Genomic DNA, 27981 nt, shown 5'->3' on the forward strand with positions numbered 1-27981 from the left:
TAATCCCTACCGTACAAACTACTTAAATTTTTTATAAGCTTGGACCCACATATTAACGTTTTAATTGATTGAAGAAAACCTGATTATTATACGCCGGTAGGAAATTAAGTCACGTGCCACACGTGACAATGGGATGTAGATTGACGGTCACGATGAATTTCTTCAGCTGAGTTGGCTTAGTGTCGATAACGTAATAACAGAAATTCACATGTACCACGTGGAACAGCGTAACGGTGTATCGTGAAACAAAAGGCCAAAACTTCCGGATTATGTCGTTCTTTTTGGACAAAGTTTGGCTCCACTACTGGAACAGTAAAGTTTGATCCACCATCACATCAAAATGCCACGTGCCTCATTATTCTTATTTCATATTACGCGGAATGACAAAAATCTACGATTTATTGAAAAAGTCAAGGTTAAATCATGATTTTAATAATTGTCGATCAAATCACGATTAATCAAGATTTAATCTCGATTTTTTAAAAAAAAATCATGTTTTATTTTTTGCTTTTAATATTTTTTATTTAATATATAAAAAAATATTTTTAATACTAAAAATAATTATTTATAAAAAAAATATTTTTACTTTTTAATTTATCGGATGTTTTCTCAATTTTCGTCGTTTTATTTGAAGTTTTCTCTTACTGAATTACTTGGAAACCCCGACTTTGTCACTATTACAAGTCTACCAACCAAAAGCCAAAAAGAGACTGATTTAAGTTCTATAGCCATTAGATTCATCACAAGCCAATGAGAAAAAAAAATAATAATAAAGTTAAACAATGAAAGCAGTTATAAAGCATAGTATTGAGTGATGATCTATTGGGTTGAATGTTTAAAATAGCGGTTGATGTTTACATGTTAACAAAAACTATAAAAAAAAAAAAAAAAAAAAAAAAGAAAGAAAAGATGATATTTAAATAATGATAGGGGCATTAATGATGAGCATGGGAGAAAATGTTAGTAAGAAAAGACAAAATTAAGGAAAGTATGAGTTATTTTTAAAAGACTAAATGATGACTACTAATGAGATATTGGATCATCAACGGATACTGAAAAGATTCGACCACTTCCTAAGAATTAGGTTTACAATTTGGGCAGGTTGGGCGGCTTAGAGGGTAAAACAAGCTCAACCCAAGTAGCAAAAACCTTAATCCGACCATCGGGCTTAAGCTCACTAACCCAAACTCAATCTTTTAAAACTTGGTTGAGTTTGGGTTAGCTTGAGTTAATTAATTTTGGGCGGTTTGGCTAGTTAGGTTTGTTGAATAATCTTAATTTCATTTTGATTTGCAAATAAATTTATTTTTAAAATAAAAAATACAATATAAGAAATAAAAATTACTAGTAAATAAAATCACATACAACCTTCAAATCCATCATTGAGAGAATATTTAGACAAATCTTATTAAATTAAAGTTCACATCAATATTAAATAATTGTCCACAAGTCATGATATAAAATACAAAATTTAAATAAAAAATCAATAATTAATATAAAAATATTTATATATTAGTATATAGCATCAGATTCAGAATGCTCACGCCCTCAACCCAAATTGAAATCAGGTTGAGTATTCTAACCCAGACTCAACTCATCTTTTACATAATTCGGTCCAGGCTCACCCATCAGTTAAGTTTGGGGCAGCCTGCCTAGGATGCAATCCTAATTAGAATAAAAGTTTTGGAAGTAGAAAAAATTATTTTAAAGTTGGAGTGATATGTGATTAATGCAAATCAATCAAATCAAAAGACAAAATGTATAAGATGATAATAAGACAAATGTTAATGAATTCAACATGATACAGTTGAGTTATGATGAGATGGATGAGTGAAAAAATTAAAAACAAACGCATTCAATAAAGAAGTAACAATGACTCCAATAGATGATGAGTTGAGAGAAAGTCGATTGAGATTGTTTAGACTTGCTTAATGAAGGTGGATTACAATTCTAATGAGAAGAAACGTTCAAATTAAAGGTCCTAAAAAGGGGAGAGAAAGATTGAAAAGAATGAAATGCAGGAACACGATTAATTTAGTGTTTCTATTGCCACACCAACTTTTGCTAACACCACCCCAATTCATATATAAATCATTAAAGATTGGCACACATCTTGGGGTGGCATTAGCAAAAGTTGGTGTGGCAATAGCAGCTCTCTTCATTTACACTTTGGGATAAGACTTTGGAATTTGAATTGTAAGTAATAAAACAATTCCTGTAACCTATTTTCCGTTTTAATGAATTTTTTATTACTTTTATCCAAAAAACCTAATATCGAATATCAATCACAAAATATCTACAAGTCAAAAATACTAACCAAAGTCACTTTCCAATTAATCTGACTATTATTGATGACATTTAAGCAAAATATATGGATAGCTATGCCGCTTTGAAAACAACATCTAGCAGCAAAAATTTAAATAATAATAAATAAAAAATCTATTTTTCAAAATGAATTTATAAGTTTAAGTGGAAATTACATTGACAAAGAAGAAATTTAGCCTCGGAGAAAAAAGATTGCTTAAATGATAACTTCAAGTAATGCAAAAGAAGGAATAATCTCGTCCTTGGTTTTGAAATCGTCAGAGTTATGCTATGGTTGTTACCAAACACCACAGAAGACCCGTTGCATTTGGTCAAGGCCCAAGGTGTTTGACATTTGTGTCTGAAACATAAAAATTTTCACCCTTTAGAAGTCAGGCGGTTGTACATGTATGACTATATAACAGACACAGTGATAGAGGCAAAGGGGTACAAGCAATGCTTCATCTGACCCAAAACTGAGACTTTTCCAATTAGCCAATTTTGTTAGATAAGGATGCCCTCGTGTCATTGATCGATGGCATTGCACCTCTATATATAGTCCTCACAAACATCAAAGGTTAATCAAATCGAGGATTACTATCTTTCTTTCTTTGAAAAAACAATTATTTATCATGTTGAGAATGATTGGAGCTATTAGCCTTCTATGGCTCGTTATTGTCAATCCCTTAGTGGCAATTGCCCAAGACTCGTATCCTCCTGTGCTGGACACCACAGGACAGGCACTTGAAGCTGGTGTCGAGTACTACATCTTGCCACGTTCCACTAGTGAAGGAGGTGCTTTGACACTAGTCGACCGTAATGGGTCATGCCCGTTGTATGTTGGGCAGGAGGATGATGTGAATTCAGCTGGTTTTCCAGTAGTCTTCACCCCATTCTTTGCTGGCGAACCACTTATTCGAGAATCTAGAGACTTCAGAATACACTTTGTGGCATTTACAACTTGTATCCAATCGATGGTGTGGGCTCTTGATACTGAGTCTAATCCCACATTGGCAGGAAGGACACTTATAAGAACAAATGGAGCGAGCGACCCCGCGTACCTTCGAATAGCGAGAGACGGCGATGCTTATAGGCTCCACTTTTGCCCTAATGATGTGTGTCCGTTATGTAGGATTGCATGTGGGGATATTGGTGTTTCGGTTGAGGATGGAAAGAGATTCTTGGCTTTGTATGTACCAGCTCTTCCTATTGTGTTTAGGAGGGCTTGAACTTTCAAGAAATGGAGAGCCCGTTGTGTCATTAAGTAGGTACAAATGGAGCTCATACATATTAAATCAGAGAACCAATTTGATTTTATTTTGGATAGAACAACCATTGAGTCGGTCTTTCTATTTAGACAAATTTGTATTAGATGACAATAAAACTAATCATGCTTGTTGTTTTTTCTTGTCTTGTTGTTTGGGGGTTATCTCAGCGTCCTCTTCTCTTTTTCTTCATTAATAAAATTTATAATTATAAAAAATAATAATAATAATTAAAAAAAAAAAACTAATCATGCTTTATGGAGATAAATTGAACATAACGGAGATGATGTTTTTGAGATGGATAAGTGGAAAGACTAGAGAGATAATAAAAAGCTATGTCAATTAAGAGTTTTTGGGCATACTCAATGATGGCGGATTACAATCCTAGTTAGGAAAATGTTCAAATTGAAGATACTAAATTATGAGAGAAAAAGACACAAAAGCGTGGATGGGAATAGAGAAAGTGGATGTGAATTTTTTTTTTTTTTTTTTGTTATTAAAAAACCCATTATTAATCACAAAGAATAATGCGATAGTGACCTCAAAGATTAACCTCATTTCATACTTTCCTAACGTGGAGGTGTGTAAAAATCATAGATATTTTTCCTTGAGATATGAGTGAAAAGTATCTATGGCTTTGTGCTCAACTCCATGTCAAGAAAGTATGAAATGAGGTCACTCTAATACGACTTAATCCCAAAACATCAATTAGAAAAGTGTCGTGCTGAAGTGACCTCAAGATTATACCTCATATCACACAATTTGATATGAAAGCGGATAGGAATCATATATGCTTTTTCATTCTTATCTCGATGAAAAGCATCTATGATTCCCATACACTTTCACTCACGATGTGAGATACGATCTTAAGGTCACTTCAGCATTATTTTTAGTAAAAACACTAATCAAAGTTATTAACACGTGTGCATTTCCCCATCAATCTGGTCACTCTTTATGACTGATGAGATTTAAACAAAATACATGGATTTGTAGGTAGGAGTAGGTCAGGAAAAAAGTGGACTCTTGCTGTAAAGTGTTGAAATTGCATTATTGGAGAAGAATTTTATCCTCTCCTAAGAGAAAAAGATTGCATAAATAATATCTTCAAGTAAAGCCAAAAAACAAATAATCTTTGGTATCGAGTTGTCCAGAATTAACTTGTGGTTGTTACATTGCGTTGGGCCAATGAGTTTGACATTTCACCCTCCCAGGCGGCTGTACTGATTCGTCTAACTCGAAACCGAGACTTTTCCAAGCAGCCATGTTTTGTTGGATAAGGCCCTTTCGTTGTTCTATATATAGACTAAGCTAAGAGCAAAGGTTAATAAAAAATCGAGTTTTTTTTTTCCCGATATTTCTTTCTTCGAAAAAGCAATTGTCATGTTGAGAGTGGTCGGAGCTGTAAGCCTTTTATGGCTAGTAATGGTGAATCCCTTTGTTGTGGTTGCCCAAGACTCGAACCCTCCTGTGCTCGACACCTCGGGACAGGCACTTGAAGCTGGTGTCGAGTACTACATCTTGCCCGCCCATTCTACTAGTGAAGGAGGTGGTTTGACACTAATCAATCGCAACAGGACATGCCCATTTTATGTTGGACAGGAGGATGAGGCGAATTCAACTGGTTACCCTGTTATCTTCACCCCATTCTTTGCCGACGAAACGATTATTAGAGAATCTAGAGACTTCACTATATACTTCATGGCAGTTACAATTTGTATCCAATCGACAGATTGGGCTCTTGATTATGAATCTAATCCCACACTGTCAGGAAGGACACTTATAAAAACAAGAGCGACCAACCCCGTGTACCTTCAAATCATAAGAGAAGGAGATGATTACAAGCTCTACTTTTGCCCTACTGATGTGTGTCCACTCTGTAGGTTTAAGTGCGGCGATATCGGTGTTTCGGTCGAGGATGGACAGAGATTGTTGGCTTTGTATGTACCACCTCTTCCTGTTGTGTTTAGGAGGGCTTGAACTTCGAATAAATTCAGAGTCCGTTGTGGTGTGAAGTAGTATGAATGGAGCTAATATGTATTAAATACAAATAAATGAAGCTATTACATATAATTGTTGTATGGTGTGATTTTATAATAAAATCACTTATGCTGTTTATTTATAACATAATGGTGTGATAATATCACAGTCGTAAACAACCACTTTCGTTATATCAAATCTATTCTACAAAAGGACAGTCAGATTGAGGAAAATATTGATTATAGAATCAACTAGATGATTCAAGTGGTGAGTCAAATTATATGACATGGCAATAAGACTACTCATGCTTACAGAGATAAATGTTGATACTCAAAAGTATTTTCTTAAAAAATTGAGCGTAACAGAGATGAGAATGTTGAGCTGGAGAAGTAGAAAGAATAGCAAAGATAACAAAAAGCATTGTCGATTAATATTGTTTGAGCGTACTCAATGACGGTGGATTACAATTCTAGTTAGAAGAAATGTTTAAGTTACTAAAATATGAGAGCAAGACAAAAAAGAACGTGAATGGAGATAGCAGAAAAGGATGTGAATTTTTTTAATCAGTTAAAATTATCCAAAAAAATACTTATTGTTAATCATAAAACATCAATTAGTCAAAAAGTTGTGATTTTCTGACTCCCTCCCTTTGACATACACCCCCGCATACTCCCCACGTGACTATGCACATAATCATATATTTTTTTCTCGGGATACACAACCATACATTTTTCTGAAGATGTGCAGTTGTGTATCCTGAGGAAATCTATGGTTCTATACACAGCCATGTGGGGAGAGTATGAGAGTGTATGCCACATGGGAGAGTCAGAAAATCATTGTTCCTAGTAAAAACACTAATCTAAGTTATTAACACGCATGCATTTCCCCATTAGTCTGGTTACTATTTATGACTGATGCATGGTTTGAAAACTCGTTTTACATTTCATCTCGTCTATGAACAAGATTTATTTGAGTTGTCTCGGACGAGATTTTAAAAAATGCCTTAGAATTAGAACAAACCATGTCTTTTAGACGATTTTTCAACTCGTCTCGTTGGTGGACGATACCGAGACAACTCAGGCGTGTCATCTCAGTTTCGGATGAGATTTAAAACCATGGATTGATGACATTTAAGCAAAATCCATGGATTTGTAGGTAGGAATAGGTCAAGAAAAAAAAATTGAAATCTTGCTGCTGCAAGAGTTGAAATTACATTATAATATAATAGAGAAGAATTTTAGCCTTCTTGGGAGAAAAAGATTACTTAAATAATAACTTTGGTACCGAATTCTCCAGCGTTAACTTCTGGTTCAAGGAGTTTGACATTTCACCCCTGGTGGCTGTACATGTATGACTCTTCAACAATGATAGAAACTAAAGTGGCACAAGCAATCCTTCATCTAACTCGCAACTGAGACTTTTCCAAGCAGCCATGTTTTGTTGGATAAGGTTGCCTAGTAATCTATAAATACTCGTAGCTAACATCACAGGTTAATCAAATCGAGTTTTTTCTTCCGATATTTCTTTCTTCCAAAAAAAAAAAAAAATTATCATGTTGAGAGTGATCGGAGCTGTAAGCCTTTTATGGCTAGTTATGGTCAATCCCTTTGTTGTCGTTGTTGCCCAAGGCCCGATCCCTCATGTGCTCGACACCACAGGACAGTCAGTTGAAGCTGGTGTCGAGTACTACATCTTGCCCGCTAGTTCTACTAGTGAAGGAGGTGGTTTGACCCTAGTCGATCGCAATGGGTCATGCCCATTTTATGTTGGGCAGGAAGATCAGGCGAATTCAACTGGTCTCCCTGTAATCTTCTTCCCATTCGTTTCTGATGAAACAGTTATTAGAGAATCTAGCGACTTCACTCTATACTTCACTAGGGTTACAATTTGTGAACAATCGCCGTATTGGGGTCTTGATAATGAATCTAATCCCACACTGTCAGGAAGGACACTTATAAAAACAACTGAGACTGACCTCGTGTACCTTCAAATCAGAAGGGAAGGAGATGATTATAAGCTTTACTTTTGCCCTACTGATGTGTGTTCAAGCTGTAATTATAAGTGTGGGGATGTCGGTATTTCGATTGAGGATGGAAAGAGATTGTTGGCTTTGTATGTACCAGCTCTTCCTGTTGTGTTTAAGAGGGCTTGAACCATGAAGAAATTGAGAGTCCATTGTGTCGTGAAGTAGGAATAAATGGAACTCATATGTATAAGTACAAATAAATGAAGCTATTTTAATAATTATGATAAATGAGATCGTCGCATTTTATCTGCATCTGTTATTTTTTTGGAAATATTGGCCTTAATTTATAGGGACTTAACTCATTCTTGGGATATCAGCTGTTGTCTCACTCGGTTGTAGTAGGATCACTCGCTTTCACCCCGAAATTAGCATTAGGAACCATAGCACAGGCCTTTCAGGGTCAAAAGCCCTAGAAAGTCAAATGGGGTTGAAAGAGGCACTGTTGAATCTTTTTGGTCTAAGCATGACATCCAGTCTGTGCAGAGTTGGTCATTCAACGCCACCAAGGCTTGGATCCACACTATCTATGCAAGTTGTCAGACCTGGTTTTAGATTAGAAGTATATTTCCCTTTCTTATTTCAAGTCAGATCTTGCATTTTTTTGTTTTTCCTAATACATAGGTATCCAGACTTAGTCCGACCATTCCCATGGACACATGAGTCACCCCTTCCAACACATGCCAAGTGTTCTGGCTTCTTAAAACACCACGGGATGGCCAACGAAGGGTTTTGAACTCAAGAACTCTCCCTTTCTAATCACTACACCCCTACACTTGCTGGTTACTACACCCAACACTTGTTGGTTAAGAATGGGCTCCACACGATTTCAGAGTTTGATAGTATTTCATAGAGAAACCAAGAGGGAAAGGGGGCGAAAAAGTAGTTTTGTTCTGGTTGGAGCATGAGATCCTCAACATTGAGCCCACATACTATGAGTAACCTCTAGTTACCAACATATTTATAGATGGTGATCAAATATTAGTCCAATCTTAAGCCAAAAAACAGGTGTTCTAATATCTCAATAACATATTTTTTAGGTCCTTTTCCTTCAACTTCAATTCATGTTCACACATTCAGCCCTGTTCTGTTATGGAGTGGACAGCCAATTTGCAGGCAAACTTGGAACCACGGAATTAAAAAAAAAAATGCAGTTACAGGTTAGTAAGGATACGGCCTTGGATTGCAGATCTACATTGCAAGATGAAAGCAGCACAAAATTTATTCCCTTCATCAACATAGACTGCAATGGTAAAAGGTGGCGAAGAAGGGTAGCCAAATCTCCCCTCTCCCTGCACCATGACCTGCACCAATGGGTGAGCAACAAAATTTCTCATCTTAAAAATTCTGGACATGGTTTTCAATTTCATGGATAAAATCTTTTACTTTGTATAAAATTGTGTGAAAAGACAATCCTTCCACTCTAGCAATTGTGTTACTGTCATGAATAAAGCCTTTGGCTACTTGAAACTAAGACAAAAACAGACCAATTAGTCATCATATATTACCTCTGAGTTGTGTATGTTATTGTGTTTCTGACTAATAGTCATGTTATTTCAATATGCGAACTTTTATCCTCCGTATCTAGATGTTCTCCCCTGGTGGTAACCCTGTGGATTTCGGAGGAGTACCAAGTGCTCTCTCCATGTCAAAAAGTACCTCAATGTTGCGGATGCTATAGCCAACCATCATCAGCCAATAAAGCAGCCTGGCGAGCTCCTGTGCACTAGTCTCTATCGCTGTTGTCTGTGACCGCAGAACAGAATCTAAAAATGTTAATCAATCTAAAATGGTGCACATGAATGTGATATTGTATAAATGGTGCATTTGGACCTGACATCAGAAGTAGGACTAGTGGGAGACGGGTATCAAAAAGAAGATATCTTGAGCACACTGCACAGAATGAGGTTAGAGATGGGGAAAAGAAAACAGCAAACCTTCATTTGTGCAGGATCTGAAACTGCTAAGAGACGTTTTATAAAGGTGTTCATGGCCAGCACAACATCCTCACCAGCACCACTCGAAAGCTCCTACATATGTTAATCAAGAAGCAAGCATGAACATTAAAGGTCAAGATTAGTAGACAAGTCAATCCAGGTGCATTTGAAGAAGATATTGGACTAGATAAAAATCATGGATAAATGGGTAGCCAAGCCAGTACCTTCAGATTTTGTGGCTCCAGAGATTGAAGATATGCCAATAGTTCATTTTGTCCATTAATAAACCTTCCAACTTGACGATTTAGTTCCTCAATTTCTGCTTCAAGTAACTCGATGTATTTCATTGCATCTATTTTTTTTTTTTTGATAAGTATAATATATTGCAAAGAGAAGAACCGAGAACAAGGAGGCCGAGAAAGCCTCAAAAGAACAACAAGGAAAGAAGAAACAAAAACACTAATTACATAACGAGTCCCATCTAAAAATAAAATCATCAAAAGAAGTCCCAGCGAACTCTATGTTTTGCTTAGACCATAGGTATAGTAAACCCAAGATCTCTAAAAAACCTGCATGAGAGCTTCTGATCTTGTTGTTAAACACCCTGTTATTTCTTTCAATCCAAATCCCCCAAGCAATAGCCGAAGGAAGCATATTCCACAGGTAACGTTTTCTCAGCACCAGAAACATTATTCCATTTGATGACATCCCCCATCACGTTTTTCTGTGTGCCGGGTGCATAATCTGGTGAATCCTACCAACAATCACATAAGCAGATCATATAACTCATGAAATAAAATAAAAGAACATCCAGTAAGCTGGACTTGAGCCCACAGCCTAGAGTGGCCGGCATTTTTGTTTGATTACATTTTAAAACTTATAAATCCAATTTGGTAGATTTTCAGTGATATGACCATGGTTTTAAAACACCTTTTGGCGTCTTGTCTCGTCTCGTCCATGAATGAGACCAAGTCATCTCAGATTAGTTTTCTGATACGTTTGACTCATCTCATTCAACAATGAGACAAATGAACTATGGTTTTAAATCTCGTACGATACGGTTGACATGTATATCCGTCTTGGATGAGATTTCAAAACCATGGATAGGACTCTCCTAATTCTAATGTGGGGCCCAACATTTAAATATCAAAACCACAATTTTAAGGCAAAATCCATCGTCAAAAGTAAATAATAGGGGACACAGAATTACCTTTTTTTGTCGAACATCAGGAAGAGAAACCTGGTCCAGACTCTGCTGTAGCTCTAGACGATATTGTGCATTTCTAAACATGTAACCAGTCATCAGAACACTGTACATTAGCTGTGCAAGATTTTCGGCTACCTGAATAAAAAAAAAATTATAACAGAAACACACAATATCAAGACAATACACATAGGATCGGTCGTTAATTGAGAAATGAGAACCACCAAATAATAACGGTCTATGTTATTGCAGTAAACTTACCGTGGTAACTGTTATTGCGAAAAATTGTGGAGGAAGTGTTCCAATCATATTAGTTACTGTTAGGCGCATTGCATCAACTACCTATGTTTTTGGGAGTAAATATGAAATAAATTTGGGGTTGATTGAAACATAAAACAAAATTACAGGGTCGAATAAAGATATCAAACCTGCTGAGGTGCTTTTTTAAGAAATAATTCCATGAATTCTGGCTGGACATTGTTAACATACTCCAACAAAATCTCTCTCCTGCTCTTTGGCTATTTACATAAAAAAAGAAAGATTCAAATCTTCAAAATCAACAATAAAGATTTTAATAGAGAGAGAGAGAGACAGAGAGAGAGAGAGAGAGAGAGACATTCGGAGGTTTTTCGTTGCTGGCTTCGTTAGCTTTATCTTCAGGGGAATTAAAAGCATGAGCTTTAAAACAGCAGTTTCTGCTAATCTTGTTTGGAAAGGTGAAAGAAGAAAGAAGGGGAGGACGAAATGAGAAGAGAAGAGGAGAAGTAGATGAATTTAGGGAGGAAAACTTGAGAGACGACAACAGAGAGCACATATTTGCTTTTCTTTCTCTTTCTCAAGACCCTCTTAGCTTTAATTAATTACTGGGCATGCAGTCGCCATTAAAGCAAGAAGAAGGGTTTGAGCTTTGGGTGGCGGCCATTCCCACAGATAGACGAAGGTGATGCACACGTGCTAACGGTAGTTGGGTATTCTTTGTAATTATGAGATGCGAGGGAAAGGTTTTTCTTCAACTTCACTCCAGACATCTTCACCTTCTCCTTTTGGCAAGGTTTCAGTTTTCTTCGGAATGTTTGAAGAAACGAACCGCTAATTGGACCGCCAAATTTGTAATCGGTCGAACCGTTATTAAACCCTCAATCAATTTGGTCGGAATGTCGGACCGATTTGATAATAAAAAAAGTCTGACACAAAGAATGTACTGCGATTCTCACAATTCTGACGTGGATATGCATACATAAACTTAGATGGATTTTACTCATGTTACGAGAAAACAATCTACGAATATGTGCACATCCCGCATCAAACTTGTGAGAATCACTAAATGCTTTGTGTTATTTCAGCATTTTCTAAAAAAACAAAGGGAAAATGCTGAAGTGACAAAAATAATTTATTACAATTCTCACAAGTATGACGTGGAATATGCACATAATCATAGATGTGTTTTCTAACGATATAAGTAAAAATCATCTACGATTATGTATGCATGTCCACATCAGAATTGTGAGAATCACAATAAATGATGTGTCCCCCAGCACAACTAATTTTTTTTTTTTTTGTAAAATATAGGCTCCCTTGGCCTTACTGGACTTGGCATTAAAAAATATGATCAAATGTTAGCGGACAAAATTCTAAGAATTTAAAATATATATATTATTTTTCACACTTGAATTTAAATTTTTAAGTTTGAGAGTTTTGTGAAAGTTTCGAGAACTCTGAATTTTAAAAAATTTGGATCTAGTTTAAAAGATTATTTTTATTTCTATTTTTTATGAGTTTTTTTTTTTTTTTTTGTGATTTAGAGGACTATGGTGTTGGATTTCTAATGTGGTCCATTTGAGTAAATCCACCCTTAGTAAGACTCAAAATCTTACTATGATAGTAAGAAAAGGGTTTCACTAAAATAAAAATGATTAGTTTACTTGCCAAACAATCAAATCAAGTATTATTAATTTTGTTATTATTTTCATCTATAAATGCGAAAAGGATTATTTTAATTCTTTTATAGATATTTTATTCGCACATCAAACTTTACTTACAACACACCAATCTTGTTGAAATTAAATTGTCTACGTATCAATCGGTTTGTTAATAAGAGCTCTCTTCACTTGATATCCAACGCAACATATATCTTGGGATGCTCTTAGTAAAAGTTGGAGCAACTCCAAGGCGCTTCATCCTCTCTATATTATCATTTTGGAGAGTAGAATCCAAAATGTCTCTTCAACACATTATCCATCCCTTTTCAAAATGGGGAGTATGATTTTCACTTTCTATTTTGACCAATAAATTTGGAGTCTCCATCTCCCAATTATCAATTTGAATTTTAGAGGTCTCCATTGTGCTAATCATTTTTATCTCAATTAAGTATATATGAATAGTCATTTGGATAGCAATGTTGGATTGCATAACCCTCGATTATAAAAAAGAATAATGATTTTTCGACTCCCCCTCTGACACACTCCTCCATTACTCTCTTGATGTGGCATGTACATAGAACCATAGATTTCCTCTAGATACACAATCATATATGGGTAGTTGTGTATTTTGAGGAAAAAAAAATCTAGAATTGTGATAATCTGATTATCTCACGTGACAAACTCAATCGACTACCCTAACCTGACAAATTTAGGAGTTGTAGATCTACGCTCCTCGGGATACATGACTATACTTTCTCATTTTAAAAAAATGTATCTCGAGAGAATCATGTATTTCAAGGAGCATAGATCTACGATTCTTGAACTTATCACGTTAAGTAGTCGATTGAGTTTGCCATGTGGGATAGTCAGATTATCCCGCAGGCGGGGGGATCATGACTCATTTAAAGAAAAAGGACTATCTATAATTAAATGGCAAGGCCTTATGATTAGATATTCTACCTTGATTTTAATCTTGCCTCGGCAGTTATGTATTGTTTTAATTGGTGTGTTATTTGTAAAAGTTGATGTGATAAGAGAAATTTTCAATCACACAAATTTGTATGGAATCGTTGTTGGTTGTCCCAGCAGAGTCAGAGTCTTACAGTAGCAGACACTACAGTGGAGTGGGATATCTCAGTCTCTCTCTCTCCAAGCATTTCGAGCTCACACAGACAGCAACCATGGCTTTCCAGAGGCGGCGCCACCACCACCACCTCAATCGCCTCCGCTGTCTGATTCCAATCATCTCCGCTTCTCTCCTCCTCCTCTTCGCTCTCATCTCCTTCCTCACCCCGCCACTTGTCGATAACGATAACCTCCACCATCACCACCGTTTCCTCCGCCACCACACCTCGGTATCATTTATCTCTCTCTCTCTCTCTCTCTCCATTGCCCCTATAATTGTCAAACTTCTCATTTCTGCTTGATTGTAATTGTTTAGTTCAACAATGGATTCGAGGCTCGAGGGAACGAGATCGATGAGGAAGTATTTCATATTCCGGTTAGGGTTTTCTAGGAGTTCTCGCTTGTTCTTTTCGGTTGGATCTTGCTTTTAGTTGTTGTCAATTTGATTTCTAGTTTTGGATTTTAGACCGGTGGAAGGAGTTCAGATCGTGATCTGTGGAGTTCGAAGTTATCGAAATTCTATTATGGATGCAGTAATGCCACCAATAAGTTTGCTAGTGCGTCTCTGTTGTCAATTTATTTCTTTCTTTCTTTTTGGTTGGTGGATTTGCAGATTCATGATTTAATGTTGCTGAAACCTTAAATTTCAAGGAAGATTTAGGAAATGTGAATTCCATTTTGTTCTTGCCTGTATTGAAATTTGTCGAGATCTTGATTTGAGTGTAGCTGTTATTGTGCTATTTAGGGTTTGGATCTGTTTCCTACTTTTCTGGAAACATATATGATTTTACTCTTCAAATCGAATGCACGTATTCTGTTCTTGTCTGTCGCTAATGTTTTTCTTAGAACTTGGCACTTCTTCATGTTTGATTTTGTATAAAATTTGACGTTATGAACCTCTCATTGTGTATTTCTAAATTACTGTATCTGTCAAACAGCGGCTGAAGTTAACACACGTCCCAATCGATACTTGATGATTGCAACCAGTGGAGGCTTAAATCAGCAAAGAACCGGGGTACCATTCTTGAACCTACTATATTCTCACCTTTAGCTTGGGAGATGGTTATGGTTCTTAATGGTTTGTTAGCCTTAAGAGACATATCTGTGTTGCTACACTCAAGAACCTGATTTCTAAGTGCATGTTTATCAGAAATCTAAACAGCGAATAGAGAAGTGGTAATGAGAAAATAAATTATTATAAAATATTGGTAACTAATGACACAAGATTGGGGCACTTCAATGGAAGAGTTAACTTGATTTTTTTCTATTGACAAAATGTCAATATTCAAAAGTACTCTTTTTAAATAGAATTGTTGGGTTCTGCATTAATCAACAACAACATAAGAAATGCATTATTTTTGACCAATTTGAAAATTTCTAAATCTCCTTTGCAAATTCTAGTAATCATCCATCATCATTGTAGTTTGCATTCGAACCATAATTCGAATAGAATGATGAAACGGCCAGGTACGTCAAGGACATAGCATTTACTCATAAAAAGTGAAGTGTCCAAAATGAGCATCTAGTACCGTTTGACAAGGACTTGCATCTAAATGATTGTTGGACATCACTGAAAAATTGCAAGACGAAGATGTAAAGAATTTGTTTTGCTTGGATTTTTTAATTTTCCTTTTTCTTTACTGGGGTGTGTGTGTATGGGTAAACTCACAACCTTATGGTTGCAGTACTGAATGTCTACATGTAAGAAAATTTCATTTTGCTTGGAGTGTATTAAATCTCATGTGTTAGGTTTTTGCCCTTCATGCCTTTTTTTTTTCTTCACCTTGTTGAGAAAGGGAGAAAGGATGTTTTCCTTGGGTTTCTTTTACGTTTTTGAAAACTGTTAAGACGTATGAATTCCGTACTGCGTAATGGCCATAAAATGAGGGTAAATTTATTAAAATATGTTCTCTGAACCGCCTGTCCACCATAGTATGAACATTATTAATTATTATATATTATGGAGTTGGTATTGAATTAAATCTTGTTTTCATGGTATTTGATTAAGTTCATGAACTTCTATGATGAGATGGCTGACACTGAACTTATTATCCAATGATGTTTGTAGATAACAGATGCTGTTGTTGCAGCTCGCATTTTGAATGCTACTCTTGTTGTTCCAAAGCTGGACCAAAAATCTTTTTGGAAGGATGCCAGGTTTGTAAATATTAGTCACATTTTACAGCTAGTTGACTGTTATTTGATCTGATTGTTCTGTGAAATAATTTTTACACCGATTTATAATTGATGTCTTCTGCAGCAATTTTACTGAGATCTTCAATGTTGATTGGTTTATATCGTTTCTTTCAAAAGATGTTAAGATCATAAAGCAGCTCCCAAAAAAGAGAGGGAAAGTTATGAGTCCGTATACCATGCGTGTTCCAAGGAAGTGTACTCCTAGATGCTATCAAAATCGTGTGTTACCTGTTCTTTTGAAAAAGCATGTAAGTGCTCAATTCCCTAAAAGTTTCCCAATTTCATTTTCTTTGTGAAGTTTGTGGGATCCATGATTCTTATATTTTGCATTCCATTCTTGACTGTTGGTTCTCTGATTACAAGCAGAGATTGCTAACTGATCACTAGCATACTCCTAAGCACAAGTTGATTATTTGGTTCAATAGCATTATGTTTTGTAACTGGACATTAGTGGGAAAATGTCTATTTAACTAACTAGCCACAAAGACCATTTGTGTCAGTTTTATCTCATACACGAATTCAAATTTTGGCCAGTCAGATTTAGTTAGTCAAACAAAATCTGGACTTGCCTGTGAGGATCTGAAACAAGGATTGATTCAAAAGATGAACTCTCATGAAATTTTATTTCACTTACAGACCCAATATGCAGCAAATGAGGCATAATTTGATATAAAAGATCACATACAACTTAATGTTGTATTAACTAAAGTATCCTTATAGAATGAATAAAGTATGACTACAACACTTCATGGAGAGTTTAAAGTCAATGACCTGAAATATTGTACCATATTATGCATAAAAAATAAAAAATAAAAAGAAATATTGTACCATGTTCTTCTTGCAATAGGGGCTGTGTCAGATGGAATGGAAATTTGAATTTCCTTTACATGTGCTGATCAGAAATTGTATGACTCTTTGTCCTCTGACTCTTTGTCTTCTGCGTTATGCTTTTGCTGATTTACTGTGCTATATATCAAGCTACTTCCTTCTTTTCGAGCTTTAAAAATATTAAGATATTGAGACTTCAAAATACAACTACTAAGTATTATCATATTATAAGCGAATGAAAAATCATTGTGCTCTGTATTTAACAATGAAAAGCTTTTGATAGGTCCAAGTTAAATATTTGGTTGAATGCAAATCATTATTGCCATTCATGGAACTACCTTTTATTTGGGGTCCACGAGCATCTGGGGGAAGATCAATTGTTTTTCATCTGGTCAAACTTGCAATAGATTTAATTGGAGTAGCATTGTCATGTTGGATGTGCTCATGATTTCCCCCCTTTTTTAGCTAATAGTTTTTGTGCCAGATATTGGTTTTATTGACTTTATATATAATGATTTGGCAAAGTTCATTTTGGAGAATTGGATGACCAGGTCGAAATATAATCTTACACTTACGAAGTTTCTTTGCATGACACAGGCTGTGCAGCTAACCAAGTTTGATTACAGGCTTGCAAATAAGTTGGATACAGATTTACAGAAGCTGAGATGTAGAGTTAATTACCATGCTTTGAAATTTACTAGACCTATACTTGAAATGGGTAAACGATTGGTCCAGAGGATGAGGATGAGAACTAGGCATTTCATTGCGCTGCACTTGAGGTAGAGTTCATCCTTTGTTAATCTTAAAGTACTTCTGTTAGTTTTCTCCATGAGCATAAGTTTAACATCATGTGTAACTTCGTAAACATTTTATAATTTATTGTAAGGAAAAAATTGCCCTTACGCTTTACTCGTGATCGATTGGGATTTCCAGTCAATGGGCCACCTATTGGGTCTGACAGTATCTGTTAAATCACTCAGAATGGTTATTTCTAACTATCCAATCAAACTATCGAGTTTTGAATTGTCAATAAAGGCATGACCATTTGCATGAATAAAACCATTTGGGATGTGGTATTGATGATGATGGAGTGGTTTTTTGAGTCATTAGCTGTACAAATAAATCACCTTTCAAATAAAAGATTGGGATCATGAGCATTTTTTTTTCGACTTTCGCAATAGGAAAACTTAGGGTTATCATTTCATAATGGCCCGTGGAATTGTTCACATTGTTTCCTTCTAAGACATTGTGTAAGGGATAGAATGACACAAGTTCCTTGATCCAATCAGATGTTTCTTTGTGGCAGGTTTGAACCTGACATGCTTGCATTCTCCGGATGCTATTATGGTGGAGGGGAAAAGGAAAGGAAAGAACTGGGTGCAATACGCAGGAGGTGGAAAACGTTACATGTAAGGCTTTATGGTTTTAATATTTGATTAAACAGAACTCAAACCTTTAGGGCAGGCAAAGAAAGCATGCCTGAGGTGTCTTTTTAAATGCTGTGTAGATTAGCAACCCAGACAAGGAACGGAGGCATGGAAAATGCCCACTCACTCCAGAAGAAGTTGGTCTTATGTTGAGAGCACTAGGGTTTGGCAGTGATGTTCACATTTATGTCGCATCTGGTGAAGTATATGGAGGTGAAAAAACATTGGCACCCCTCAAAGCACTTTTCCCTAATTTCCATTCAAAAGAGACTGTAGCCAGCAATAAGGAATTGGCACCATTCTCTTCATTTTCTTCTCGTATGGCTGCACTTGATTTCATTGTTTGTGATGAGAGTGATGTATTTGTAACAAACAACAATGGTAACATGGCTAGGATCTTAGCTGGTCGAAGGTATGCTTGTATTTATTCTCATTGGTTCAGTACAAAAATAACTCGAACCGATAATTTGCTTTTCACACAAACTTGTGAATTCAATGCAGGAGATACTTTGGACACAAACGTACAATTCGTCCAAATGCTAGAAAGCTGTATTCTGACATTTTAAATCGAACTAACATGACCTGGGAAGCTTTTGCCTCCAAGGTTCACACTCATCAGAAAGGCTTCATGGGAGAGCCAAATGAGGTAAGGCCAGGCAGGGGTGAATTTCACGAGAACCCCTCAACCTGCATCTGTGAAGATTCTAAGGTTATGGCTAAAGCAGATTCAGGCCCCCAAAAGACTAAAGTCGGTCCTAAAAATAGGATGGGGAGTGATGCAAGCAAAGATATCGATCAACCAAGTGATGATGAGCTTGCTGACGATGAGCCAGACTGGTTTGATATGGATTACATGGAGAACCAGAAAGCTTTGTCAAATGTAACAGATTTAGATTACAGTCAGTCCCTCAAATCTGAGGAACCCGAGTTAGAAGAGTTGCTATCAGACTAAATGAACTTGGCCGCCCCCCCTGATGAATTTTCTGATGTAGGCTAACCCATTTTTTTCCATCAGATCTAGCCCTTGTCACCCATTCGTAAGTTTGCTTATTTTAAGTTTTTTTTGCCAAAGCTGGTTTTCCTTTTGTACATAAAGCCTTAACAGTAGATGTATACAATGTCCAATTTTCATGAACTTTGGATTGTATTTGAGAACCACAAATATGAGGTTCCGAATTGCAGCCTCAAGGGGGGGCCTATGGTAAGATGTAACGTTCTCTTAATGTGTCATCCCAAGATTTATACTGTAAATTTGAGATGCAGTGGTGGGGGTTTAGTGAACTAATTATAGGATTTATCGCAAACCCTTTATATAAATTACATTATTTCAATGATTTAATCAATGAACCATTTGCTCACCAAAAATAAATAAATAAAATAACAATGATCAATCCCATCCATCTTGTTCATCAAATTGTCCCATATGTTGGATTTGATAATTACAATACAGACTACTAAATGATCAAAACCAGGCCTTTCAAACTGAATTCTTTTAGAAAGATAAATGATACTGCCATTAGAGACTTGGTAAAAGAATGTGATTTTCCACATTGTCATGATCAACCCGACTTGGGTGAACTATTTCTAGCAAGTGTCTTGAGGTATACGATGTAATCAAACACCACAAGAATCATCAACACACTGCTCGATATGGTTATGCCAACAGATTCCGTCGGCACTAATGTACAATGTGCACCTTATATCACCTCGTGAAATTTTGCCTCTTGGTCCTGTATGATTTCCCCTAATATCATGGGTTGATGATGAAAATCAGGGAAGCTAACATAACAGAATCTGACCAAATGACACTAAAGCAACCATTGTTGAAAGCATCAAGCTTGTCACTAGTGTCCTGGAATATTTTTAGGCCCCAGAAACATATGTTCGCGACTAATCAAATTGAATACTGTAAATGGTTGACCTCATCTTTGATTTGTGCATTTATTTGAAGACAATTGCACAATGTCCTCATCTTTTATCCGTGTCCATTTATTTATGGATTGCTCAATGCCTGCTTATTAAGTGGCAGCAATGGAAAAAAAAAAACTATCTTGTTTAGTGCACATAGACGAGATATGCTCTCTGGTGTTTGTAAACAAAAGCACAAAGTTGACAGCAAACAAGTATATAATGCTGAAAAAGAAAGAATGAATATTTTCATTAGAACGGAGTGTAATAAATATTTCCAACTGCCTCAAAGATAATTAAAAAAAAAAAAAAACTTAACATGAGGAAACAGCTCCTATTATTGTGAAAAGGGAGGAGAGTCTGATGGTTCATCAGGAAGAGGTGGTGGAGACGACTCAAACTCGAGATTTGGGTAGACACCAGAAGGTCTCTCGCGAGGCTGGATGGATAGCAACTGGGTTGAATCACCCACAACGTCCGCCCATCCATAATGAGGTTCAGCCCTTCAATCAGAAATTTGAAATTTTGATTTAATAAAAAGTCTCGAAAATTTTCTGAATCTTTAATATCATTGTGCAGTGGTGCTGGATAATCATGTGTAAACCTGTTATATGCAAACATAACCAATTTAAGTTATTAAGCAAACAAAAACTTACTCGTAGTAGGTTTCCTCATCCACAACAATATCCCAGCTTTCACCTGTTGTGCTTTTACCATATTTGTGTACTTTCCTGAGACAGATTAGTCACAGTAATCTTTAGTACGGTGAGGCGCAACTTACTGAACTTCAATATTTCAATCCAGTTTCAATTAGCCAACCAACAAAAGACCATTTTGTAGTTTAAGTTGCATACCCATTTCCAAAGTGCTCTTCTCCCCATGTCCTGGACCAACCTATAAATAAAGAAACCAATTTCTTACTGTTATCAAATCATACAATCATATATAGTCAAATGGAAACTTAAACTACATAGAGCAGTAATGATATAGTAGTGATCTGACATGGTAATTATCCAGAAGAACATCTTGTTCCATCATTGTCAAGGTTAAATTTGTCTGGACATGTATGATTATGCTAGAGCAAAATGTCATGGCAGTGGTAATTTTGAAGTTGTTATGAACCTTTTGGCTTTTGATGTTTTTCAACATTCATCATGACTGGGGTTCCTTCTCTGATATACATAAATTATAACATAAAAGCTACACTAAAAAGAAAAAAAAAATGTTTAATGAAGAAATTTTTTTTTTTTTTTGGTTGTTGATAAATAATGAAGAAAATTTTATTTGCAATATATCAAATAAAATTTTATTAGTGGAGGTTAACTCCACTTTAATTCACCTTTTCCCTCATCCTAAAAGACTGAAATCTAACGTGGAGATCACTCTCACAAAAATCCAGATTCAACTAGTTCCAAGTGAGCACCACAGAATGAATGCCAAAACAATGTAAGAATATCCCAAATACATACTTATATCAGGGGTTGGGAATGACACCTATTTTTCAATACATAAAATAACACACACTCATGAGGCCACATGGAGATGATGTTGGTGGATGTATCTTTTAGTAAGGATAGATCAATCTCACAAAAATAAAATAAAAAATAACAACAATAATAATCAGCTAATTCCGGTATACACATAGGAACATGCACAAAATGACACTTTTTTGGGGTTCACGTAGAGATAAATCAAGGCCAGAAAATCAGCCAATTACTTTATTTCTAATCATATTTTGGATAAATTACAAATTAAAAAAATCTCAATCATCCACTTAAAAAATAATAAAATAACGATATTAGTTGAAACGGAAAAAATTGAGTGAATGGCATTTCTATAACTTTTCAAGAGCCATTATAGATACAATCTAAAGAATTAAAGATGGTAATTTTAAATACAAAGGGAGTAAACTTACGATCACCAGTGGGTGATGATACATGCCACGTCTCTCCATGACGGGAACCTATGCCAGCGAAGAACTTCTCTTCCCACTTGTCTCCCCATTTGGTTCCTAGTTCAGTCTCTGCCCATTTATCTGTCCTGAAAACCAAATAAAAAAAGTAAGATTCTATTTTCTTTTGTTATCCATCACAGATACAAGTCCTCTGCTTAAAATAAATAAATAAAAATTGTCACAAAAAGGTAATGTAATGATATGTTGAACTATATGATATGTTGTCCAAGGAACATTCTCTTTTTCTCTCTGTATCTGGAAGACTCAGCCTCCTTTTCTTGATGTATAAATTCTCTTTATCTTTATATACACACACATTTGTAATAATAACTGCATCTCAATAGTAAAAATTGAAGAGAATAGTTTATAGTTCACCTTTTTACAGCTTGACTTAGCAGAGAAATTAGAGTCAAATTAGACCATTTTATGGGCAACTCTAGTAGGATTTGATATTAGGTACACAAGAATTAGGAAATTAGATGCCTCCACAAGAAGTCAGAAAACTCAATTTTGTAACAGCCCCCCCTGGTTCCTCATCCACAAAATACAATGTCCTGTTTCCCAAAAGACGTCAATGTTCAGATGTAGTCTTGTCAATCTATGGCTCATGCATCAAGATTGATGAAAAACATGTCATTTACATACTGAATTTACAGAAACATAGAGTGCAAAAAATTATTTTAAAAAAATATGCTTTAACTAGTTTAAATAAGCATACACCATCAAATTGTATGAAACATCGTGAATTGTGATACACTATCATAATAGCATTAATTTGCACACCATTGGCCTTGCATAAGTGAGTATATTTGTGTTAGTAATACAAAAAATATTGTGTACCTATTACACCAACCTAACATTATAATGCTTATTATATTGAACGTCACACTACATAAGTGACATGCTGTATCCAGTATCATATCTTCTCAGAAGATACATAGTTTATGTACTCAAGTTTACATGGTATTTACTAATCAAAACAAACTTTACATTGTAATATAAATATGATAATAGTCATCTGTATGTCGCCATATTTCCATTGGACCTGCTACATCAATGTCTATTAACATCAGTATGCATAACCACACAAGATTGGACATGGAAACCTAATGCTGGGAATAATTGTTAATGTTATCCCTAAGAAGCACTTTGTAGAAGTAATTTCCATTTTCCTAGCGCATATTTTAAGTCAGACTTGAATGGAGGAACACGATTCAGTTCACCGACTCCAAATCTTTGGAATAAGACTTCATGTTGATGGAATTTTAAGTATGGACTCCAGGTCAGCTCAGGATAAAATATGACCTAATCAGTACACGAAACTTTACACAATGTATATATTGAGTATAAGTCAGTAGGAGAAGGAGAAGTTGAGAAAACCATTTCAGGACAGATCCTCTTCCATCATAGTGCTCTCCCCACTTCTCCCACCATGATTGTTCATTCAATCTACCATATTTATGTGCCCCTTTTTCTGTACAACCTTTAGCATCGTATTTCTCCCACCTGAAAGCAGAGTAAATTCATTGTCAATATGTATTTCATATTCAAAAGTTCAGCAAGAGATAGTACTTGAAATGATAAAGAGAATAAAGTATGATTAAATTTATCCCAAATTTTTTTTGAGTAAGGTACACTATGATATCTCCTCACCATTTCTCATACCATCCCGCATTTTCAGAGCCCGATTTTGCTTGTTTCTCTGCACTCCGCTCTATTCTTGCCAGGTTACTGCAATTTGAAAATGGGGAAAGACTGTAAGCCACTATACTCACTTGCACACATTTAACAGAGATCAAAGATATTTTTCATAAAAAAATTGAATTGGGTGAGACACGCTTCCTCCTTTACCTTTTTGCAATAAATTTTATTAATAAAAAATTCCAAAAACCTAATAGAAAGGAATAATCAATACGCTATTGTCAACTTCAATAAGGATACAAAAAAATGAACAAAAACTGCAACATTCCATTCGAAGTATATCATGGAAAATCCTTGATAATCACAGACTAGGTTTGGTTCTCAGGAACTGGATGGAAGTCAAAACTTTCTCCTAGAAAACTTACTTCTGTTGTTTGGTAAAAAGGGAAAAGGGTGGAAAAGGAAAAAATGACTTCTTTTTAAAATGCAAAAGCTCACAACTAGTATAGTAGACAATGACTTCTTTTTAAATGTAAAGGCAATTGTTTGCCATTACTGCCACACTTCATTCTTTTCATCGATTTGAAAGTTTTGAGACTTCTAATTCTCTCCTGACTAGTAGTCTGACCTACCTGGAAACCTGGAACATGTGTTTAGCAGCTTTGGACCCTTGGTATATATCTGAATTGGAAACACATTGGATGTCGTTTGGGAGGTAATGAGCTGACTCAGATCTGGGTTGGACATAGATCCACCCCTAAACCCAATCTAATTCAAAAAGACCATTTCATTTGTGTGAGTTGTGTTCCCTCAAGGACTCCATCAACAACCCAACCTGTAATTGGTATATAAAACTGGTCCTTGGACGAATTGACTTGGTAGAACTTATTATGGTTGGATATGGTTCAGGGCATTAGAACTCGAGGGGGATTTGCATTTTGGTTTCAACAAAAAAAAAAAAAAGGTCTTCCAACCATTTCTTGCAATCAACCAAACAGGAAAAAAAACTCTCTTAAAAATCCTAATTCCAAGAAAATTAGTTTCCACATTCAGTGCAATTCCTGTAAACCAAACACAGCATGAAGTTTAAGTGAAGAAGATTTATTTAGATCTCACCTCCATTCATCTTGATGAATAATTTCTTGCCATGTTTCCCACCATGAATCCCCTTCAGCATTTTTTCCAGATTTCTCCACCCCTATGGGAATGTAAGATTAATGAAAATGAGCTCTAAAACAATTAGTTTTAATGTTCAAACAACGTCAAAATACATTTAGCAAATAAAATAAGGAAAGATGTAAATGATAAAGCCAAAAATATACCTAGTTCTTTGTATCCAGTCCAATCACTCTTCTCCCACCACTGTCAAGGATATTAAGGAAACCAATTAAATGCATCCACTTGGGACAATACTTACTGCGGTTACAGAAACAAGGTCAAGGTAAATCATCAATGCTGTATAATAAATTCATAGCAGCATTGATATGTCTAGATGAAACTAATAAACTGGTTTTAACTTTCAAGGATTCAAAGTAAGATTAAAAACCTAAATAATTCAGGTCCATTTCAAGAATAGAAAATGGAGGAAAGTTCAGAAGAAATGAAATTAGTTTTGATCAAACAAGAGAAAGCTTCAGCATCACCCATACATAACAAGTCGAGGACATAATTTCATGCTTTTCATCTGTAACCAGTTAAATGACAACAGAACATCACTAATTCAACTTAAGGCACACAAATACATGCATCTGACTATAAGAACTGGCGAACTTTACATTTATCATGTTGGTTAACGAAACTGATGAATTGAAATGATCTCCAGTATTGTCCAGATGTCTTGATGCATATACCCTCTTAGTAAGCATTAGGGCATATAAACAGCATGTTGTGAAAGCCCAAAATAAGAATTGGAAAAATCTTTACCAGCATGTTTCAAGGACCAATGTTTAACAAATGTTTAATTGGCCGCACAAAGTGGTAGGAAAAAATCATATATATTTTTTCATGATTGATAATTGATGACCAAACTGTTTCATATGACGTCAATTTTAAGTGTGAAGTAAGATCTTTAGAACTAAATTATAAGATAAAATTGCAGAAAGATTAATCCTAATTAAATCCTTTTGCAAAAGGATTAGGCAGCTGGTGTAAAATATTTTCCATCTCCTAGCATGAATCCCGATCATTCATATCATTCAACATGGCTTTAGACAAAAATGGAGGAACAAGATTCATTCAGCTGACCAAAACTTTGGCAATAACTCTTTGATGATGAAGAAGAACCTTCAGCACAAAATGAATCTGTCATACGGTAATGAAGTCCAAGTTTGTTAACATTCTTATTCTAATCCTACTGTTAAGTTTCTAATTTGGTTATTCTATATGGTATAACAGTTATCTAGACTAGAGTCCTTACTTTCCAGTATTAGAAAGTGGGTTTCTATTAGATAGTTGTTTTCCCATGAATAACAATCCATTGCTAAGATGTAATTCCACATTTAGAAGCCATAACATAATGAGGATAATGAACAATCCCCATGCTAGATATCCTGTATACATATCCATCTGACTATTAATAAGCATTCTCCATGGATTAGGATCAATGGAAATACTGTTATAGTTCTACCACGCAATCCAGATTTGGAGGTAAATTTTTTAATTAACTCAAGATCGTACTGTAATACATAAAAAAACAAGATATAAAAATCTATCACATGAGAAGGCCAATAACAAGGCAGATTTTATGATAAAGAAACAAAATACCATTTCTTTCCATTCTGAAGAACCATCACGGCATCGACCAGCCATCCTAGTCCAACGGCATCTATACCCATTTTCCCCAAGGTCCTCTCCACTTTTCCGATACCAAGTACTGCCATCTTCATTAGTGCCAGATTCATTGATATTTTCAGTTAACAAGTCAATCCCCCAATCCTTCTCATTTGCAATACCAGTGTCTGCAGTGAAGAATATTAGGGTCATTTACATATCTTCCCCGCCACAATAAGAAACATCAAAATATGCCTTAAAGCATAAATACTACAAACATGTTCGAGAATTAGTTGGAAACTAAGATGGATGGCTATTGTCACTTACCCCTTTTAGGCGGAGTGTCACGAGACTGCGGAGCAGAGTTTCCTGGTGTGCAACGAGAAAAGAATTTTTCTTGTTTGGAAGATCGGTGCGGCCTGCGAGTAATGAAAATTCATTGCAACATAAAAACTTCATGAAACATCTTTCTACAATATATTACTGAGAATATAAATTGAGTTAACGCCCGTTGAACACATTTTGGGCACTATCTATAGATAAAGTAGTTCCATTTAAAACACAAAGCTAATCAAGCTTTAACAATTTAATCCTCTGATGTCCTAAACATATAACAGTAAATAAGCATGAAAGAGAAGGACTTTCTAATTGCACATTTTTGGTCCCCATTTCCGAAATTTGTAGACTTTATTTTCGAGTTTCAGTTGATGCCTAGTGAATGAGCTTCTCGCCAATAAAGAACCAAAATTATTGCTCACATTGGCGATTAGGGTAAAAATTCGGAGAAAAAGATAGAAGCAGAAATGCAAATTATGAACTTAATGAACCATTACATTACAGTTGGCTACATAGATTACAAGATCAGTAAATACCGAGGCGAAGCGAAGGGCAATGAAGGAATTGCTTGGATTCGAACTTGACGAGAGCTCTTTTTGAGCTCGAACCGCCATTCTTCAGTGTTCTCAAGACTCTTCCCTGCCCCCGATTTCCTCCGAATTGGAGACCCCGAGTTAGAGCAATAGAAGCCGAGTCGACACAGTCGATCTCCATCACCATCTTTGCTACATTTCTGCCTCTTGTTCCGAAGATTCAATCCATGGTATAGGGGAGAAACCTCAAATCTTCTGAGTTTCAGAGAAAATGGAGCAGCAAAGCCACTGGAACTAGCTGCCATTTATTTACGAAAATGCCATTGTACGGATGGAGAGAAACATAAATAAAAACCCTAAATAAATAAATGAAAAGGTTTTAGGATCTAGTTGTGGTTGTTGTCGAGCTCTTCTGGAAAGTCTTTGAACTTTGGAGCTCTCAAGCGAGAGAGATGAAATGGAGATCTCTCCGCTTTTTTGTTGTACTCGACTACAAAGGAGTCCAGTGGTGTTTAAAATGGAGCATTTTGACGAGCTTTGAAGGTAATTGGTTGGTTGGAGAGATCCTCTGCGATCTCATTGGGGCCTCGGAGACGAAGATTGAAAATCTATTTTATTATGCGTTTAACCCAACA

At 35.7% G+C, this 27981-nt stretch overlaps 6 protein-coding genes across 6 annotated transcripts; 4 read left to right on the plus strand and 2 right to left on the minus strand.

Moving 5' to 3' along the window:
- The first annotated feature begins 2884 nt into the window (after positions 1-2884).
- On the plus strand, positions 2885-3770 carry LOC147408591 (kunitz type trypsin inhibitor 104-like). Its single transcript, XM_086458851.1, has one exon. The coding sequence runs from the start codon at positions 2937-2939 to the stop codon at positions 3531-3533; it is 597 nt and encodes a 198-aa protein (XP_086314977.1). The 5' UTR covers positions 2885-2936; the 3' UTR covers positions 3534-3770.
- Positions 3771-4882: 1112 nt separating this feature from the next.
- On the plus strand, positions 4883-5696 carry LOC147408592 (kunitz type trypsin inhibitor 104-like). The gene has a single exon (XM_086419818.1). It carries the CDS (start codon positions 4950-4952, stop codon positions 5544-5546), a length of 597 nt encoding a protein of 198 aa, XP_086275944.1. The 5' UTR covers positions 4883-4949; the 3' UTR covers positions 5547-5696.
- Positions 5697-7034: 1338 nt separating this feature from the next.
- On the plus strand, positions 7035-7800 carry LOC147408593 (kunitz type trypsin inhibitor 104-like). The gene has a single exon (XM_086419827.1). It carries the CDS (start codon positions 7099-7101, stop codon positions 7696-7698), a length of 600 nt encoding a protein of 199 aa, XP_086275953.1. The 5' UTR covers positions 7035-7098; the 3' UTR covers positions 7699-7800.
- A 705-nt stretch (positions 7801-8505) lies between these two features.
- LOC147408594 (uncharacterized) lies at positions 8506-11855 on the minus strand. The gene is made up of 9 exons (XM_086419836.1): positions 11327-11855; positions 11139-11228; positions 10972-11052; positions 10717-10848; positions 10182-10260; positions 9731-9867; positions 9507-9599; positions 9078-9315; positions 8506-8873 (listed from the first exon to the last, which is right to left on the minus strand). The coding sequence occupies exons 1-8, from the start codon at positions 11522-11524 to the stop codon at positions 9154-9156; spliced, it is 972 nt and encodes a 323-aa protein (XP_086275962.1). The 5' UTR covers positions 11525-11855; the 3' UTR covers positions 8506-8873; positions 9078-9153.
- Positions 11856-13676: 1821 nt separating this feature from the next.
- LOC147408595 (O-fucosyltransferase 16-like) lies at positions 13677-19428 on the plus strand. Its single transcript, XM_086419851.1, has 10 exons — positions 13677-13984; positions 14071-14130; positions 14221-14311; positions 14693-14769; positions 15823-15911; positions 16015-16198; positions 17376-17557; positions 18085-18187; positions 18286-18617; positions 18707-19428. The coding sequence occupies exons 1-10, from the start codon at positions 13691-13693 to the stop codon at positions 19155-19157; spliced, it is 1863 nt and encodes a 620-aa protein (XP_086275977.1). The 5' UTR covers positions 13677-13690; the 3' UTR covers positions 19158-19428.
- Positions 19429-20333: 905 nt separating this feature from the next.
- LOC147408596 (protein EARLY STARVATION 1, chloroplastic-like) lies at positions 20334-27945 on the minus strand. The gene is made up of 11 exons (XM_086419858.1): positions 27350-27945; positions 26805-26896; positions 26472-26665; positions 25031-25070; positions 24825-24906; positions 23721-23798; positions 23448-23573; positions 22029-22153; positions 20968-21007; positions 20770-20844; positions 20334-20616 (listed from the first exon to the last, which is right to left on the minus strand). The coding sequence occupies exons 1-11, from the start codon at positions 27649-27651 to the stop codon at positions 20451-20453; spliced, it is 1320 nt and encodes a 439-aa protein (XP_086275984.1). The 5' UTR covers positions 27652-27945; the 3' UTR covers positions 20334-20450.
- Between the last annotated feature and the right edge of the window lie 36 nt (positions 27946-27981).

The sequence above is a fragment of the Akebia trifoliata genome, chromosome 2, assembly GCF_017979445.1.
Source record: "Akebia trifoliata isolate Shusen 1 chromosome 2, ASM1797944v1, whole genome shotgun sequence".
NCBI classification, from domain to species: Eukaryota; Viridiplantae; Streptophyta; class Magnoliopsida; order Ranunculales; family Lardizabalaceae; genus Akebia; species Akebia trifoliata.